The 17,697-nt window shown below is 49.6% G+C and overlaps 1 protein-coding gene across 1 annotated transcript in view; it reads left to right on the top strand.

The window, feature by feature from the left end:
• The first annotated feature begins 1,171 nt into the window (after positions 1-1,171).
• LOC139391885 (kelch-like family member 38a) overlaps positions 1,172-17,697 on the top strand; it is a 31,923-nt gene continuing 15,397 nt past the window's right edge. Inside the window, exons 1-2 of the mRNA XM_071139503.1 lie at positions 1,172-1,386; positions 14,708-14,899. Of these exons, the coding sequence (XP_070995604.1) occupies positions 14,709-14,899 (191 nt within the window). The 5' untranslated portion in view covers positions 1,172-1,386; position 14,708. The remainder of the gene's footprint in view (positions 1,387-14,707; positions 14,900-17,697) is intronic.

Genomic DNA, 17,697 nt, shown 5'->3' with positions numbered 1-17,697 from the left:
CCACCAACCCCCCACCACCAAACCCCCCCACCACCAAACCCCCCAGGTCACTAGTCTCTGGGCTGAGAGAGGTGCCCCACCAGAAACCCCCCCAGGTCAACCCCCCACCACCAAACCCCCCAGGTCACTAGTCTCTGGGCTGAGAGAGGTGCCCCACCAGCAACCCCCCACCACCAAACCCCCCAGGACTCTAGTCTCTGGGCTGAGAGAGCAGCCCCACCATCAACCCCCCAGGTCTCTAGTTTCTGGGCTGAGAGAGGAGCTCCACCACCAACCCCTCCAGGTCAACCCCCCACCACCAAACCCCCCAAGTATCTCGTCTCTGGGCTGAGAGAGGAGCCCCACCACCAACCCCCCACCACCACACCCCCCAGGTCACTAGTCTCTGGGCTGAGAGAGGTGCCCCACCAGCAACCCACCACCACCAAACCCCCCAGGTCTCTAGTCTCTGGGCTGAGAGAGCAGCCCCACCATCAACCCCCCAGGTCTCTAGTCTCTGGGCTGAGAGAGGAGCTCCACCACCAACCCCCCCAGGTCAACCCCCCACCACCAAACCCCCCAGGTCTCTCGTCTCTGGGCTGAGAGAGGAGCCCCACCACCAACCCCCCACCACCAAACCCCCCAGGTCACTAGTCTCTGGGCTGAGAGAGGAGCCCCACCAGCAACCCCCCCACCACCAAACCCCCCAGGTCTCTAGTCTCTGGGCTGAGAGAGGAGCCCCACCAGCAACCCCCCACCACCAAACCCCCCCAGGTCTCTAGTCTCTAGGCTGAGAGAGCAGCCCCACCACCAACCCCCCAGGTCTCTAGTCTCTGGTCTGAGAGAGGAGCCCATCCACCAAACCCCCCAGGTCTCTGGTCTCTGGGCTGAGAGAGGAGCCCCATCACCAACCCCCCACCACCAAACCCCCCAGGTCTCTAGTAGTCTCTGGGCTGAGAGAGCGACCCCTCCACCAACCCCCAGGTCTCTAGTCTCTGGGCTGGGAGAGGAGCCTCCCCACCCACCACCAACCCCCCAGGTCTCTAGTCTCTGGGCTGAGAGAGGAGCCATTTTGCTGCCATAGTAAACACACCGCTAGGACGCACGGCGGACTGTCTGTCACATGAGAGGACGGGGAGGACCGCGGCCCGCTGAGATATTATTAGCAGCAGGAATGTACACAGTGGCCTCATGGCAAGCCAACTAACATAGGCAGGCACAGATCCGAAACCTCACAGAACCTCTTCTCCATGCGCACTCTGAAACTTTAACGCGTTTGCTGAAGTTACATTTGTGACTGTGAGGAGGATATTGTTTAAGCTTTTTTGTGACTGAGCTTTTTCTGATTCCCCAAGATACAGACTCTCTGCCTGGAGGCTGTGGATCGAAGATCCAGACTGAGGAGAGGTAAGATGGAGTCCCCCCTCCACCATGAGGCTAGTGAGATTACTATAGATACATCCTCTTCAAGGAACTCATAATGTAGCAAAAGTTATTGATGTCTGGTTATAGATCTGACTGTAGTTATAGATCTGATCTGACTATAGTTATAAATCTGATCTGACTGTAGTTATAGATCTGATCTGACTGTAGTTATAGATCTGATCTGACTATAGATCTGATCTGATTATAGTTATACATCTGATCTGACTATAGTTATATATCTGACTGTAGTTATAGATCTGATCTGACTATAGTTATAGATCTGATCTGACTATAGTTATATATCTGACTGTAGTTATAGATCTGATCTGACTATAGTTATAGATCTGATCTGACTATAGTTATAGATCTGATGTGACTATAGATCTGATCTGACTATAGTTATATATCTGACTGTAGTTATAGATCTGATCTGACTATAGTTATAGATCTGATCTGACTATAGTTATATATCTGACTGTAGTTATAGATCTGATCTGACTATAGTTATAAATCGGACTGTAGTTATAGATCTGATCTGACTATAGTTATAAATCTGACTGTAGTTATAGATCTGATCTGACTATAGTTATAAATCTGATCTGACTATAGTTATATATCTGACTGTAGTTATAGATCTGATCTGACTATAGTTATAGATCTGATCTGACTATAGTTATATATCTGACTGTAGTTATAGATCTGATCTGACTATAGTTATAGATCTGATCTGACTATAGTTATATATCTGACTGTAGTTATAGATCTGATCTGACTATAGTTATAAATCTGATCTGACTATAGTTATATATCTGACTGTAGTTATAGGTCTGATCTGACTATAGTTATAGATCTGATCTGACTATAGTTATAGATCTGATCTGACTATAGTTATATATCTGACTGTAGTTATAGATCTGATCTGACTATAGTTATAGATCTGATCTGACTATAGTTATATATCTGACTGTAGTTATAGATCTGATCTGACTATAGTTATAAATCTGACTGTAGTTATAGATCTGATCTGACTATAGTTATAGATCTGATCTGACTATAGATCTGATCTGATTATAGTTATACATCTGACTATAGTTATATAGCTGATGTGACTATAGATCTGATCTGACTATAGATCTGATCTGATTATAGTTATACATCTGACTATAGTTATATAGCTGATGTGACTATAGATCTGATCTGACTATAGTTATAGATCTGATCTGACTATAGTTATACATCTGACTATAGTTATAGATCTGATTTGATTATAGTTATAGATCTGATCTGACTATAGATCTGATCTGATTATAGTTATACATCTGACTATAGTTATAGATCTGATGTGACTATAGATCTGATCTGACTATAGTTATAGATCTTATCTGACTATAGTTATAGATCTGATCTGACTATAGATCTGATCTGATTATAGTTATACATCTGACTATAGTTATATCTGATGTGACTATAGATCTGATCTGACTATAGTTATACATCTGACTATAGTTATAGATCTGATTTGATTATAGTTATAGATCTGATCTGACTATAGATCTGATCTGATTATAGTTATACATCTGACTATAGTTATAGATCTGATGTGACTATAGATCTGATCTGACTATAGTTATAGATCTGATCTGACTATTGTTATACATCTGATTATAGTTATAGATCTGATCTGACTATAGTTATAGATCTGATCTGACTATAGATCTGATCTGATTATAGTTATACATCTGACTATAGTTATAGATCTGATGTGACTACAGATGTGATCTGACTATAGTTATAGATCTGATCTGACTTTAGTTATACATCTGTTTATAGTTATAGATCTGATGTGACTATAGATCTGATTTGACTATAGTTATAGATCTGATCTGACTATAGTTACAGTACCGTTCAAAGTTTGGGGTCAATTAGAAATGTCCTTGTTGTTGAAAGAAAAGCACATTTATTGTCCATTGAAATGACCAATGAAATATACAATTTATCAGAAACACAGTGTAGACATTATAAAGCCCTTTTGCAATTATGTTAGCACAGCTGAAAACTGTTGTTCTGATTAAAGAAGCAATACAATTGTCCTTCTTTAGACTAGTTGAGTATCTGGAGCATCAGCATTTGTGGGTTCGATTACAGGCTCAAAATGGCCACAAACAAAGAACTTTCTTCTGAAACTCGTCAGTCTATTCTTTTTCTGAGAAAGAAAAGTTATTCCATGTGAGAAATTGCCAAGAAACTGAAGATCTCGTACAATGCTGTGTACTACTCCCGTCACAGAACAGCGCGAAACAGGCTCTAACCAGAATAGAAAGAGGAGAGGGAGGCCCCGGTGCACAACTGAGCAAGAGGACAAGTACATTAGAGTGTCTAGTTTGAAAAACAGACGCCTCACAAGTCGTCAACTGGCAGCTTCATTAAATAGTACCCACAAAACACCAGCCTCAATGTCAACAATAAAGAGGTGACTCCTTGATGCTGGCCTTCTAGGCAGAGTTGCAAAGAAAAAGCCATATCTCAGACTGGCCAATAAAAATAAAAGATTAAGATGGGCAAAAGAACACAGACACTGTACAGAGGAACTCTGCCTAGAAGGCCAGCATTCCAGAGTCGCCTCTTCACTGTTGACGTTGAGACTGGACAGAGGAACTCTGCCTAGAAGGCCAGCATTCCAGAGTCGCCTCTTCACTGTTGATGTTGAGACTGGACAGAGGAACTCTGCCTAGAAGACCAGCATCCTGGAGTCACCTCTTTACTGTTAACGCTGAGACTGGACAGAGGAACTCTGCCTAGAAGACCAGCATCCTGGAGTCACCTCTTTACTGTTAACGCTGAGACTGGACAGAGGAACTCTGCCTAGAAGACCAGCATCCTGGAGTCACCTCTTTACTGTTAACGCTGAGACTGGACAGAGGAACTCTGCCTAGAAGACCAGCATCCTGGAGTCACCTCTTTACTGTTAACGCTGAGACTGGACAGAGGAACTCTGCCTAGAAGACCAGCATCCTGGAGTCACCTCTTTACTGTTAACGCTGAGACTGGACAGAGGAACTCTGCCTAGAAGACCAGCATCCTGGAGTCACCTCTTTACTGTTAACGCTGAGACTGGACAGAGGAACTCTGCCTAGAAAGCCAGCATCCCTGTCACGTTCGTTGTAAGAATCATCGGACCAAGTGCAGCGTGATATGGTTTCCACATATTTATTTAGTGAAATGCACAAAAACAATAAAGAACGAACGAAACGTGAAGTCAATGAAGTGCTTACAGGCAACTAAATATAAACAAGATCCCACAGACACAGGTGTGAAAATAACGACTTAAATATGATCCCCAATTAGAGACGACGATTACCAGCTGCCTCTAATTGGGAATCGTACAAAACACCAACATAGTAAAAGAAACTAGAACACAACATAGACATAGAAATACTAGATCACCCCCTATTCACGCCCTGATCTACTGTACCATAGAGAAACAGTGTCTCTCTATGGTCAGGGTGTGACAATCCCGGTGTCGCCTCTTCACTGTTGACGTTGAGACGGGTGTTTTGCGGGGTACTATTTTCAAAAACAAGGACATTTCTAAGTGACCCCAAACGTTTGAACAGTAGTATATACAGCTGGCTGTAGTTATAAGTTTGTTTGTGTCGGGACATTTGATGAGGCTAATTTAACAGATTTGTTGGGAGAAATATAGCCTGGTCGTGCCGTGCATCATGGGAACCCTGTGTCTAAGGTATTGAGGGTCAGGGTCAACCCTGTGTCTAAGGTATTGGGGGTCAGGGTCAACCCTGTATCTAAGGTATTGGGGGTTAGGGTCAACCCTGTATCTAAGGTATTGGGGGTCAGGGTCAACCCTGTGTCTAAGGTATTGGGGGTCAGGGTCAACCCTGTATCTAAGGTATTGGGGGTCAGGGTCAACCCTGTGTCTAAGGTATTGGGGGTCAGGGTCAACCCTGTATCTAAGGTATTGGGGGTCAGGGTCAACCCTGTGTCTAAGGTATTGGGGGTCAGGGTCAACCCTGTATCTAAGGTATTGGGGGTCAGGGTCAACCCTGTATCTAAGGTATTGGGGGTCAGGGTCAACCCTGTGTCTAAGGTATTGGGGGTCAGGGTCAACCCTGTATCTAAGGTATTGGGGGTCAGGGTCAACCCTGTGTCTAATTTAGATCTATAGGGTATTTCTGTTGTTTCTCCTATCGTTCATCTATAGCTCTATAGGGTATTTCTGTTGATTCTCCTATCGTTCATCTATAGATCTATAGGGTATTTCTGTTGATTCTCCTATCGTTCATCTATAGATCTATAGGGTATTTCTGTTGATTCTCCTATCGTTCATCTATAGATCTATAGGGTATTTCTGTTGATTCTCCTATCGTTCATCTATAGATCTATAGGGTATTTCTGTTGATTCTCCTATCGTTCATCTATAGATCTATAGGGTATTTCTGTTGATTCTCCTATCGTTCATCTATAGCTCTATAGGGTATTTCTGTTGATTTCACATATCCTTTACTAACGCCCAGTACCTGCCGTTCATTGGGATAAATAAAAAACACAACTATGGCATCCAACTTTCCATAGTAAATACTATTTACGTAGCTACAGGACAACCCACTCAACTTCCAATATGAACATTTGTGAGCGATCCATAAAGAGGTGTTTATGTTACAATTCAATTTAGGCTTCACAAAGTCTGGGGAATACCGTGTTGTGACAGACGTCACTCCTCGTGAGCCATGGCAGCTATTTAATAATACATAATAATGATTAAAGTTTCCAAATATACCAGACAGGGTGGCCCAGTGATCCCGGACTAAATCACATGAATAGCTGTCTCTGGTGATTAGCTGACTTAGTGCTGACATTAGCCCTAGGAAATGCTCTCGTCTACACACCACAGCTAGACGATCGTCAAGGGCAAACCCCTGAGGGAGGTAGGGGGGGACACAGAGAGAGAGAGAGGGAGGAGTGGGGGGGAGAGAGAGAGAGAGAGAGGGAGGAGTGGGGGAGAGAGAGAGAGAGAGAGAGAGGAGTGGGGGAGAGAGAGAGAGGGGAGTGGGGGAGAGAGAGAGAGGAGTGGGGGAGAGAGAGGGGTGGGGGAGAGAGCGGGGTGGGGGAGAGAGCGGGGTGGGGAGAGAGAGGGGTGGGGGAGAGAGAGAGGAGTGGGGGAGAGAGAGAGAGAGGAGTGGGGGAGAGAGAGAGGAGTGGGGAGTAAGCGAGAGAGAGGAGTGGGGAGTAAGCGAGAGAGAGGAGTGGGTTAGAGAGATGGGTGGGGGAAAGAGAGGGGTGGGGGAAAGAGAGGGGTGGGGGAGAGAGAGGGGAGTGGGGAGTAAGCGAGAGAGAGGAGTGGGTTAGAGAGGGGTAGGGGAGAGAGAGGGGTGGGGGAGAGAGAGAGAGAGGGGGATGGGAGAGAGAGAGAGGGGTGGGAGAGAGAGAGAGGGGTGGGAGAGAGAGAGAGAGAGGGGTGGGGAGAGAGAGAGAGGGGAGAGAGAGAGGAGTGGGTTAGAGAGAGGGGTGGGTTAGAGAGAGGGGTGGGGGAGAGAGAGGGGTAGGGGAGAGAGAGGGGTAGGGGAGAGAGAGGGGTGGTGGAGAGAGAGGGGAGTGGGGAGTAAGCGAGAGAGAGGAGTGGGTTAGAGAGAGGGGTAGGGGAGAGAGAGGGGTGGGGGAGAGAGAGAGAGAGAGGGGTGGGGAGAGAGAGAGGAGTGGGGAGTAAGTGAGAGAGAGGAGTGGGTTAGAGAGAGGGGTGGGGGAGAGAGAGGGGTGGGGGAGAGAGAGGGGAGTGGGGAGTAAGCGAGAGAGAGGAGTGGGTTAGAGAGAGGGGTAGGGGAGAGAGAGGGGTGGGGGAGAGAGAGAGAGGGGTGGGGGAGAGAGAGAGAGGGGTTGGGGAGAGAGAGGGGGGATGGGAGGGAGAGAGAGAGAGGGGTGGGGGAGAGAGAGAGAGGGGTGGGGGAGAGAGGGGGTGGGGGGAGAGAGAGAGAGGGGTGGGGGGGAGAGAGAGGGGGGTGGGGAGAGAGAGAGGGATGGGGAAGAGAGTGAGAGGGGTGGGGGAAAGAGAAAGCGCGGTGGGGAAAAGAGAGAGCGCGGTGGGGGAGAGAGGGAGAGGGGTGGGGGAGAGAGAGAGGGGGTGGGGAGAGAGAAAGAGAGGAGTGGGGGAGAGAGAGGAGAGAGAGAGAGAGGGGTGGGGGAGAGAGAGGGGTGTGGAGAGAGAGAGGGATGGGGGAGAGAGAGAGAGGGGGGTGGGGGAGTTAGAGAGAGAGAGGGGGGTGGGGGAGTTAGAGAGAGAGAGGGGGTGGGGGAGTTAGAGAGAGAGGGTTGGGGAGAGAGAGAGGAGTGGGGAGTAAGTGAGAGAGAGGAGTGGGTTAGAGAGAGGGGTGGGTTAGAGAGAGGGGTGGGGGAGAGAGAGGGGTGGGGGAGAGAGAGGGGAGTGGGGGAGAGAGAGAGGGGGTGGGGGAGAGAGAGAGGGGTTGGGGGAGAGAGAGAGAGTAGTGGGGGAGAGAGAGAGAGGAGTGGGGGAGAGAGAGAGAGGAGTGGGGGAGAGAGAGGGGTGGGGGAGAGAGAGAGGGATGGGGGAGAGAGTGAGAGGGGTTGGGGAAAGAGAGAGAGGGGTGGGGGAGAGAGGGAGGGGGGTGGGGAGAGAGAGAGAGTAGTGGGGGAGAGAGAGAGAGGAGTGGGGGAGAGAGAGGGGTGGGGGAGAGAGAGAGGGATGGGGGAGAGAGGGAGAGGGGTGGGGAGAGAGAGAGGGGTGGGGAGAGAGAGCGAGGTGGGGGAGAGAGAGAGAGAGGGATGGGGGAGAGAGAGAGAGGGGTGGGGGAGAGAGAGAGAGGGGTGGGGGAGAGAGAGCGCGGTGGGGGAGAGAGGGAGAGGGGTGGGGGAGAGAGAGAGAGGGGGAGTTAGAGAGAAGGGGGTGGGGGAGTTAGAGAGAGAGGGGGGTGGGGGAGTTAGAGAGAGAGAGAGGGGTGGGGGAGTTAGAGAGAGAGGAGTGGGGGAGAGAGAGAGAGGGGTGGGGGAGTTAGAGAGAGAGGGGGAGTTAGAGAGAGAGGGCGGTGGGGGAGTTAGAGAGAGAGGGGTGGGGGAGAGAGAGAGAGGGGTGGGGGAGTTAGAGAGAGAGGAGTGGGGGAGTTAGAGAGAGAGGGGTGGGGAGAGAGGGAGAGGGGTGGGGTAGAGAGAGAGGGGGGTGGCGGAGAGAGGGAGAGGGGTGGGGGAGTTAGAGAGAGAGGGGTGGGGGAGAGAGAGAGAGGGGTGGGGGAGAGAGAGAGAGGGGTGGGAGAGTTAGAGAGAGAGGGGTGGGGAGAGAGGGAGAGGGGTGGGGAGAGAGGGAGAGGGGTGGGGGAGAGAGGGAGAGGGGTGAGGGAGAGAGGAAGAGGGGTGGGGGGTGGGGGAGTTAGAGAGAGGGGGGTGGGGGAGTTAGAGAGAGAGAGAGAGAGAGGGGGAGTTAGAGAGAGGGGGGTGGGGGAGTTAGAGAGAGAGGGGGGTGGGGGAGTTAGAGAGAGAGGGGGGTGGGGGAGTTAGAGAGAGAGAGAGGGGTGGGGGAGTTAGAGAGAGAGGGGCGGGGGAGTTAGAGAGAGAGAGAGGAGGGGGAGTTAGAGAGAGGGGGGTGGGGGAGTTAGAGAGAGAGGGGGGTGGGGGAGTTAGAGAGAGAGAGAGGGGTGGGGGAGTTAGAGAGAGAGGGGTGGGGGAGTTAGAGAGAGAGAGAGGGGGGGAGTTAGAGAGAGGGGGGTGGGGGAGTTAGAGAGAGAGGGGGGTGGGGGAGTTAGAGAGAGAGAGAGAGAGAGGGGGGTGGGGGAGTTAGAGAGAGAGAGAGAGAGAGAGAGAGAGAGAGAGAGGGGGGTGGGGGAGTTAGAGAGAGAGGGGTGGGGGAGAGAGAGAGAGGGGTGGGGGAGTTAGAGAGAGAGAGAGAGAGAGAGAGAGGGGGGGGGAGTTAGAGAGAGGGGGGTGGGGGAGTTAGAGAGAGAGAGAGAGAGAGAGGGGGGTGGGGGAGTTAGAGAGAGAGGGGTGGGGGAGAGAGAGAGGGGGGTGGGGGAGTTAGAGAGAGAGGGAGAGGGGTGGGGGAGAGAGGGAGAGGGGTGAGGGAGAGAGGGAGAGAGGGAGAGGGGTGGGGGGTGGGGGAGAGGGAGAGAGAAAAACAACTGGTTCATGTAACAGCTCTGATGAAGTTAGCCAGTGACGTGGAGATGTGGCCAATTGCTACATGGGATCCATTTGGATGATTTAGGAGGCAGATTGGAAATAGAAAGCTGCCTGCCTTCCCGGCCTCAGCCTGGGACTCAGTGTGTGTCCTAGCAGGGAGTCAGCAGCAACATGGAGAAAGCTGCCTGCCTTCCCGGCCTCAGCCTGGGACTCAGTGTGTGTCCTAGCAGGGAGTCAGCAGCAACATGGAGAAAGCTGCCTGCCTTCCCGGCCTCAGCCTGGGACTCAGTGTGTGTCCTAGCAGGGAGTCAGCAGCAACATGGAGAAAGTTGCCTGCCTTCCCGGCCTCAGCCTGGGACTCAGTGTGTGTCCTAGCAGGGAGTCAGCAGCAACATGGAGAAAGCTGCCTGCCTTCAAGACCTCAGCCCGGGACTCAGTGTGTGTCCTAGCAGGGAGTCAGCAGCAACATGGAGAAAGCTGCCTGCCTTCAAGGCCTCAGCCCGGGACTCAGTGTGTGTCCTAGCAGGGAGTCAGCAGCAACATGGAGAAAGCTGCCTGCCTTCAAGGCCTCAGCCCGGGACTCAGTGTGTGTCCTAGCAGGGAGTCAGCAGCAACATGGAGAAAAAGCTGCCTGCCTTCATGGAGAAAGCCTTCAAGCCCTCAGCCCGGGACTCAGTGTGTGTCCTAGCAGGGAGTCAGCAGCAACAGTGTGTGTCCTAGCAGGGAAAGCTGCTGCCTGCCTTCAAGCCCTCAGCCCGGGACTCAGTGTGTGTCCTAGCAGGGAGTCAGCAGCAACATGGAGAAAGCTGCCTGCCTTCAAGGCCTCAGCCTGGGACTCAGTGTGTGTCCTAGCAGGGAGTCAGCAGCAACATGGAGAAAGCTGCCTGCCTTCAAGGCCTCAGCCTGGGACTCAGTGTGTGTCCTAGCAGGGAGTCAGCAGCAACATGGAGAAAGCTGCCTGCCTTCAAGACCTCAGCCCGGGACTCAGTGTGTGTCCTAGCAGGGAGTCAGCAGCAACATGGAGAAAGCTGCCTGCCTTCCCGGCCTCAGCCTGGGACTCAGTGTGTGTCCTAGCAGGGAGTCAGCAGCAACATGGAGAAAGCTGCCTGCCTTCCCGGCCTCAGCCTGGGACTCAGTGTGTGTCCTAGCAGGGAGTCAGCAGCAACATGGAGAAAGCTGCCTGCCTTCCCGGCCTCAGCCCGGGACTCAGTGTGTGTCCTAGCAGGGAGTCAGCAGCAACATGTAGAAAGCTGCCTGCTTTCCCGGCCTCAGCCTGGGACTCAGTGTGTGTCCTAGCAGGGAGTCAGCAGCAACATGGAGAAAGCTGCCTGCCTTCAAGGCCTCAGCCCGGGACTCAGTGTGTGTCCTAGCAGGGAGTCAGCAGCAACATGGAGAAAGCTGCCTGCCTTCAAGACCTCAGCCCGGGACTCAGTGTGTGTCCTAGCAGGGAGTCAGCAGCAACATGGAGAAAGCTGCCTGCCTTCCCGGCCTCAGCCTGGGACTCAGTGTGTGTCCTAGCAGGGAGTCAGCAGCAACATGGAGAAAGCTGCCTGCCTTCCCGGCCTCAGCCTGGGACTCAGTGTGTGTCCTAGCAGGGAGTCAGCAGCAACATGGAGAAAGCTGCCTGCCTTCCCGGCCTCAGCCCGGGACTCAGTGTGTGTCCTAGCAGGGAGTCAGCAGCAACATGGAGAAAGCTGCCTGCCTTCCCGGCCTCAGCCTGGGACTCAGTGTGTGTCCTAGCAGGGACTCAGCAGCAACATGGAGAAAGCTGCCTGCCTTCAAGGCCTCAGCCTGGGACTCAGTGTGTGTCCTAGCAGGGAGTCAGCAGCAACATGGAGAAAGCTGCCTGCCTTCAAGGCCTCAGCCCGGGACTCAGTGTGTGTCCTAGCAGGGAGTCAGCAGCAACATGGAGAAAGCTGCCTGCCTTCAAGGCCTCAGCCCGGGACTCAGTGTGTGTCCTAGCAGGGAGTCAGCAGCAACATGGAGAAAGCTGCCTGCCTTCCCGGCCTCAGCCTGGGACTCAGTGTGTGTCCTAGCAGGGAGTCAGCAGCAACATGGAGAAAGCTGCCTGCCTTCAAGACCTCAGCCTGGGACTCAGTGTGTGTCCTAGCAGGGAGTCAGCAGCAACATGGAGAAAGCTGCCTGCCTTCAAGGCCTCAGCCCGGGACTCAGTGTGTGTCCTAGCAGGGAGTCAGCAGCAACATGGAGAAAGCTGCCTGCCTTCCCGGCCTCAGCCTGGGACTCAGTGTGTGTCCTAGCAGGGAGTCAGCAGCAACATGGACAGTTGTGGTGGTTGTTGGTTTAATTATGGGAATGTTTTTTATGACTGCTCTGTTGAGCCAATGGAACACTAAGAGGAAACTGGTCAGATGTCTGACCAGAGCCTTAGGACCCTGGTCAGAAGTAGTGAGTTAGGACCCTGGTCAGAAGTAGTGAGTTAGGACCCTGGTCAGAAGTAGTGAGTTAGGACCCTGGTCAGAAGTAGTGAGTTCGAACCCTGGTCAGAAGTAGTGAGTTAGGACCCTGGTCAGAAGTAGTGAGTTAGGACCCTGGTCAGAAGTAGTGAGTTAGGACCCTGGTCAGAAGTAGTGAATTAGGACCCTGGTCAGAAGTAGTGAATTAGGACCCTGGTCAGAAGTAGTGAATTAGGACCCTGGTCAGAAGTAGTGAATTAGGACCCTGGTCAGAAGTAGTGAGTTAGGACCCTGGTCAGAAGTAGTGAGTTAGGACCCTGGTCAGAAGTAGTGAGTTATGACCCTGGTCAGAAGTAGTGAATTAGGACCCTGGTCAGAAGTAGTGAGTTAGCACCCTGGTCAGAAGTAGTGAGTTAGGACCCTGGTCAGAAGTAGTGAGTTAGCACCCTGGTCAGAGGTACCCTGGTCAGAGGACATTCAGAGACTTGTCCTAAAGCCACTCCTACATTGTCTTGGCTGTGTGCTTAGGCTTCTTCTCCTGTTGGAAGGTGAACCTTCGCCCAGTCTGAGGTCCTGAGTACTCTGGAGTAGGTTTTCATCAACGATCTCTCTGTATTTTGCTCTTGATCTTTCCCTCGATCCTGGCTTGTCTCCCAGTACCTGCGGATGAAAGCATACCCTCATCATGATGTTGCCACCACCATGCTTCACCATAAGGATGGTGCCAGGGTTCTCCTGACGTGACGCTTGGCATTGAGGCTAAAGAGTTCAATCTTGGTTTCATCAGACTAGAGACTTGTTTCTCATGGTCTGAGAGTCTTTAGGTGCCTTTTGGCAAACTCTAAATGAGCTGTCATGTGCCTTTTAATGAGGAGTGGCTTCCGTCTGGCCGCACTACCATAAAGGCCTGATTGGTGGAGGGCTGTAGAGATGGGAGAACCTTCCAGAAGAACAACCATCTCCACAGAGGAACTTTGGACCTCTGTCAGAGTGACCATTGGGTTCTTGGTCACCTCCCTGACTATGGCCATTCTCCCCCGATTGCTCAGTTTGGCAGAGTGGCCAGCTCTAGGAAGAGTCTAGGTGGTTCCAAACTTCTTCCATTTAAGAATGATGGAGGCCACTGTGTTCTTGGGGACCTTCAATGCTGCGTAAGTATTTTGGTTCCCTTCCCCAGATCTGTGCCTCGACACAATTCTGTCTCGGAGCTCTACGGACAATTCCTTCGACCTCATGGCTTGGTTTTTTCTCCGACATGCACTGTCAACTGTGGGACCTTATATAGACATGTGTGTGCCTTTCCAAATCATGTCCAATCAATTGAATTTACTACTGGTGGACCCCAAACAAGTTGTAGAAACATCTCAAAGATGATCAATGGAAACAGGATGCAGCTGAGCTCAATTTTGAGTCTCATAGCAAAAGGTCTGAATACTTATTTAAATAAGGTTTAACACATCACATCACCGATTACCACTCTTCATATTTTCAAGCATGGTGGCTGCTTCATGTTATGGATATTCTTGTCATCGACAAGGACTAGGGAGTTGTTTAGGATAAAAAATTAACGGAATAGAGATAAGCACAGGCAAAATCCAAGAGGAACACCTGGTTCAGTCTGCTTTCCAACAGACACTGGGAGACAAATGCACCTTTCAGCAGGACAATAACCTAAAACACAAGACCAAACAAACACTGGAGTTGCTTACCAAGAAGACAGTGAATGTTCCTGAGTGGTTACAGTTGACTTAAATCTGCTTGAAAATCTGTGGCAAAACTTGGAAATGAATGTCGAGCAATGGTCAACAACCAACTTGTCAGAGCTTGAATATTGTACAAATATAGTACAATCCAGGTGTGCAAATCTCTTAGAGACTCACCCTGAAAGACTCACAGCTGTAATCACTCTTAGAGACTTACCCTGAAAGACTTACAGCTGTAATCACTCTTAGAGACTTACCCTGAAAGACTCACAGCTGTAATCACTCTTAGAGACTTACCCAGAAAGACTCACAGCTGTAATCACTCTTAGAGACTAACCCTGAAAGACTCACAGCTGTAATCACTCTTAGAGACTCACCCTGAAAGACTCACAACTGTAATCACTCTTAGAGACTCACCCTGAAAGACTCACAGCTGTAATCACTTAGAGACACACCCTGAAAGACTCACAGCTGTAATCACTCTTAGAGACTTACCCTGAAAGACTCACAGCTGTAATCACTCTTAGAGACTCACCCTGAAAGACTCACAGCTGTAATCGCTGTCAAAGGTGATGCTACAAAGTATTGACTCGGGGGGTGTGAATACCTATGTAAATAAGATATTTCTGTACTTCATTTTCAATAAATTTGCCAACATTTTCTAAAAACAAATTCACTTTATCATTATGGGGTGTTTATGTTTGTACGTAGATGGGTGAGAAAACACATTGAATCTATTTTGAATTCAGGCTGTAACACAACAAACTGTGGATTGGATCCAGGGGTCTGAAGACTTCCTGAAGACACTGTACAGAATGAACTCTTAATGTTTCTATTCATTATTTACATTTATTCATTGTGTGATCTGACTTATATTGAACAAAAATTGACCCCAACTCTGGTAAAATGCTCATAGAACCAGTCAATATAGTTATTCTCTCTCTCCACACTTCTCTCTCCCATTCCCCCTCTCCATTTCCCCCTCTCTCCCCCCTCTCCCCTTATCCCTGATTCCCCCGCCCCATCCCCCCCCCCCCCCCCCCCCAACAGAATGGCTCTCTGTGAGTCCCTGAAGACCCTCCAAGGGTTCCCGTTTAGAGACCCAGAGCTGTCTTCCCTCCTGCTGTCCCAGCTGAACAGGCTGAGACAGGAGAGGATCCTAACGGACGTGCTGCTCTGTTCAGACAACACAGAGATCCCCTGCCATAGGAACGTACTGGTGTCCTCCAGCCGATACTTCAGGTCAGCTACAATACAGTACAAACTCATTGATTCATTATACAGAGAGCAGAAGACAACCCGAATACAGAACCTAGCACAACTACAGAACCTCACCTAGCACAACACAAATACAGAACCTCACCTAGCACAACACAAATACAGAACCTCACCAAACACATAACGACTACAGAACCTTACCTAATACAACTACAGAACCTCCCCTAGCACGACTACAGAACCTTACCTAGCACAACCCAAGTACAGAACCTCACCTAGCACAACACAAATACAGAACCTCACCTAACATGACTACAGAACCTCACCTAGCACAACACGACTACAGAACCTCACCAAACACATAACGACTACATAACCTCACCTAATCCAACTACAGAACCTTACCTAGCACAACACGACTACAGAACCTCACCAAACACAACACAACTACAGAACCTCACCTAGCACGACTACAGAACCTTCCCTAGCACAACCCGACTACAGAACCTCACCTAGCACGACTACAGAACCTTACCTAGCACAACCCGACTACAGACCCTCACCTAGCACAACCCGACTACAGAACCTCACCTAGCACAACCCGACTACAGAACCTCACCTAGAACAACCCGACTACAGAACCTCACCTAGCACAACCCGACTACAGAATCTCACCTAGCACAACGACTACAGAACCTCACCTAGCACAACGACTACAGAACCTCACCTAATACAACTACAGAACCTTACCTAGCACAACACAACTACAGAACCTCACCTAGCACAACACAACTACAGAACCTCACCTAGCACAACACGACTACAGAACCTCACCTAACATGACTACAGAACCTCACCTAGCATGACTACAGAACCTCACCTAGCACAACGACTACAGAACCTCACCTAGCATGACTACAGAACCTCACCTAGCATGACTACAGAACCTCACCTAATACAACTACAGAATCTCACCTAGCACAACACAAATACAGAACCTCACCTAGCACAACACGACAACAGAACCTCACCTAGCTCAACACGACTACAGAACCTCACCTAACATGACTACAGAACCTCACCAAACACATAACGACTACAGATCCTCACCTAAAACAATTACATAACCTTACCCAGCACTACAGAACCTCACCAAACACAACACTACTACAGAACCTCATCTAGCACAACACGACTATAGAACCTTACCTAACACAAGACTACTACAGAATCTCACCTAACACAAGACGACTACAGAACCTCACCTAGCACAACACGACTACAGACCCTCACCAAACACAACACGACTACAGACCCTCACCAAACACAACACGACTACAGAACCTCACCTAGCACAACACGACTACAGAACCTCACCAAACACAACTACAGAACCTCACCAAACACAAGACACCTATAGAACCTCACCTAACACAAGACGACTACAGAACCTCACCTAACACAAGACGACTACAGAACCTCACCTAGCACAACACGACTACAGAACCTAACACAACACAACCTCACCTAGAACAAGACAACATTATACAGAGACTACCACATTTTCGTTAATACACCAGGCTGGGAGCAGAGCAGATGTTTTGAAAAGTGGGTATACTGTAGGAGGATACAGTACGATGTACATGAGGTGCATGCGTGTACCGATAGGACTCATGAGGTGTGATTTGCTCTGTTTGTAGAAACCAGACTGTGGTTATATGTACAGTGTCTTGCGAAAGTATTCACCCCCCTTGGCATTTTACCTATTTTGTTGCCTTACAACCTGGAATTAACATTTATTTGGGGGGGGGGGGGTTGTATCATTTGATTTCCACAACATGCCTACCACTTTGAAGATGCAACATGTGTTTTTATTGTGAAACATATAAGAAATAATAAAATATAAAATAAAAACTTGAGCGTTCATAACTATTCATCCCCCAAAGTCAATACTTTGTAGAGCCACCTTTTGCAGCAATTACAGCTGCAAGTCTCTTGGGGTATATCGCTATAAGCTTGGCACATCTAGCCACTGGGATTTTTGACCATTCTTCAAGGCAAACTGCTCCAGCTCCTTCAGGTTGGATGGGTTCCGCTGGTGGACAGCAATCATTAAGTCATACCACAGATTCTCAATTGGATTGAGGTCTGGGCTTTGACTAGGCCATTCCAAGAAATGTAAATGTTTCCCCTTCAACCACTTGAGTGTTGCTTCAGCAGTATTGTAACGGCTTTCCTCTTCCGAGGAGGAGTAGCAAGGATCGGACCAATACACAGTGTGGTAAGTGTCCATGCTACTTTAATAATAACAGAACACGACTAAACACAAAAATAACAAAGTGAATGGAAACGAAAATCGAAACAGTCCTGAACGGTGACACAAACAACAAAACAGGACACAATCACCCACCACTCAAGGGTGAAAACAGGCTGCCTAAGTATGGTTCTCAATCAGGGACAACGATTGACAACTGCCTCTGATACCAGGCCAAACACAGAAATACCAAATCATAGAAAAAATAACATAGACTGCCCACCTAACTCACGCCCTGACCATACTAAAACAAAGACATCACAAAGGAACTTAGGTCAGAACGTGACAAGTATGCTTAGGGTCATTGACCTGCTGGAAGGTGAACCTCCGTCCCAGTATCAAGTCTCTTGAAGACTGAAACAGGTTTCCCTCAAGAAATTCCCTGTATTTAGCGCCATCCATCAATCCTTCAATTCTGACCAGTTTCCCAGTCCCTGCCGATGAAAAACATACCCACCGCATGATGCTGCCACCACGCTTCAATGTGGGGATGGGGTGATGAGAGGTG

The sequence above is a fragment of the Oncorhynchus clarkii genome, chromosome 32, assembly GCF_045791955.1.
Source record: "Oncorhynchus clarkii lewisi isolate Uvic-CL-2024 chromosome 32, UVic_Ocla_1.0, whole genome shotgun sequence".
Lineage (NCBI taxonomy): Eukaryota > Metazoa > Chordata > Actinopteri > Salmoniformes > Salmonidae > Oncorhynchus > Oncorhynchus clarkii.
The sequence above is the reverse complement of the archived record's forward strand: the minus strand, read 5'-3'. Positions and strand labels throughout refer to the sequence as shown.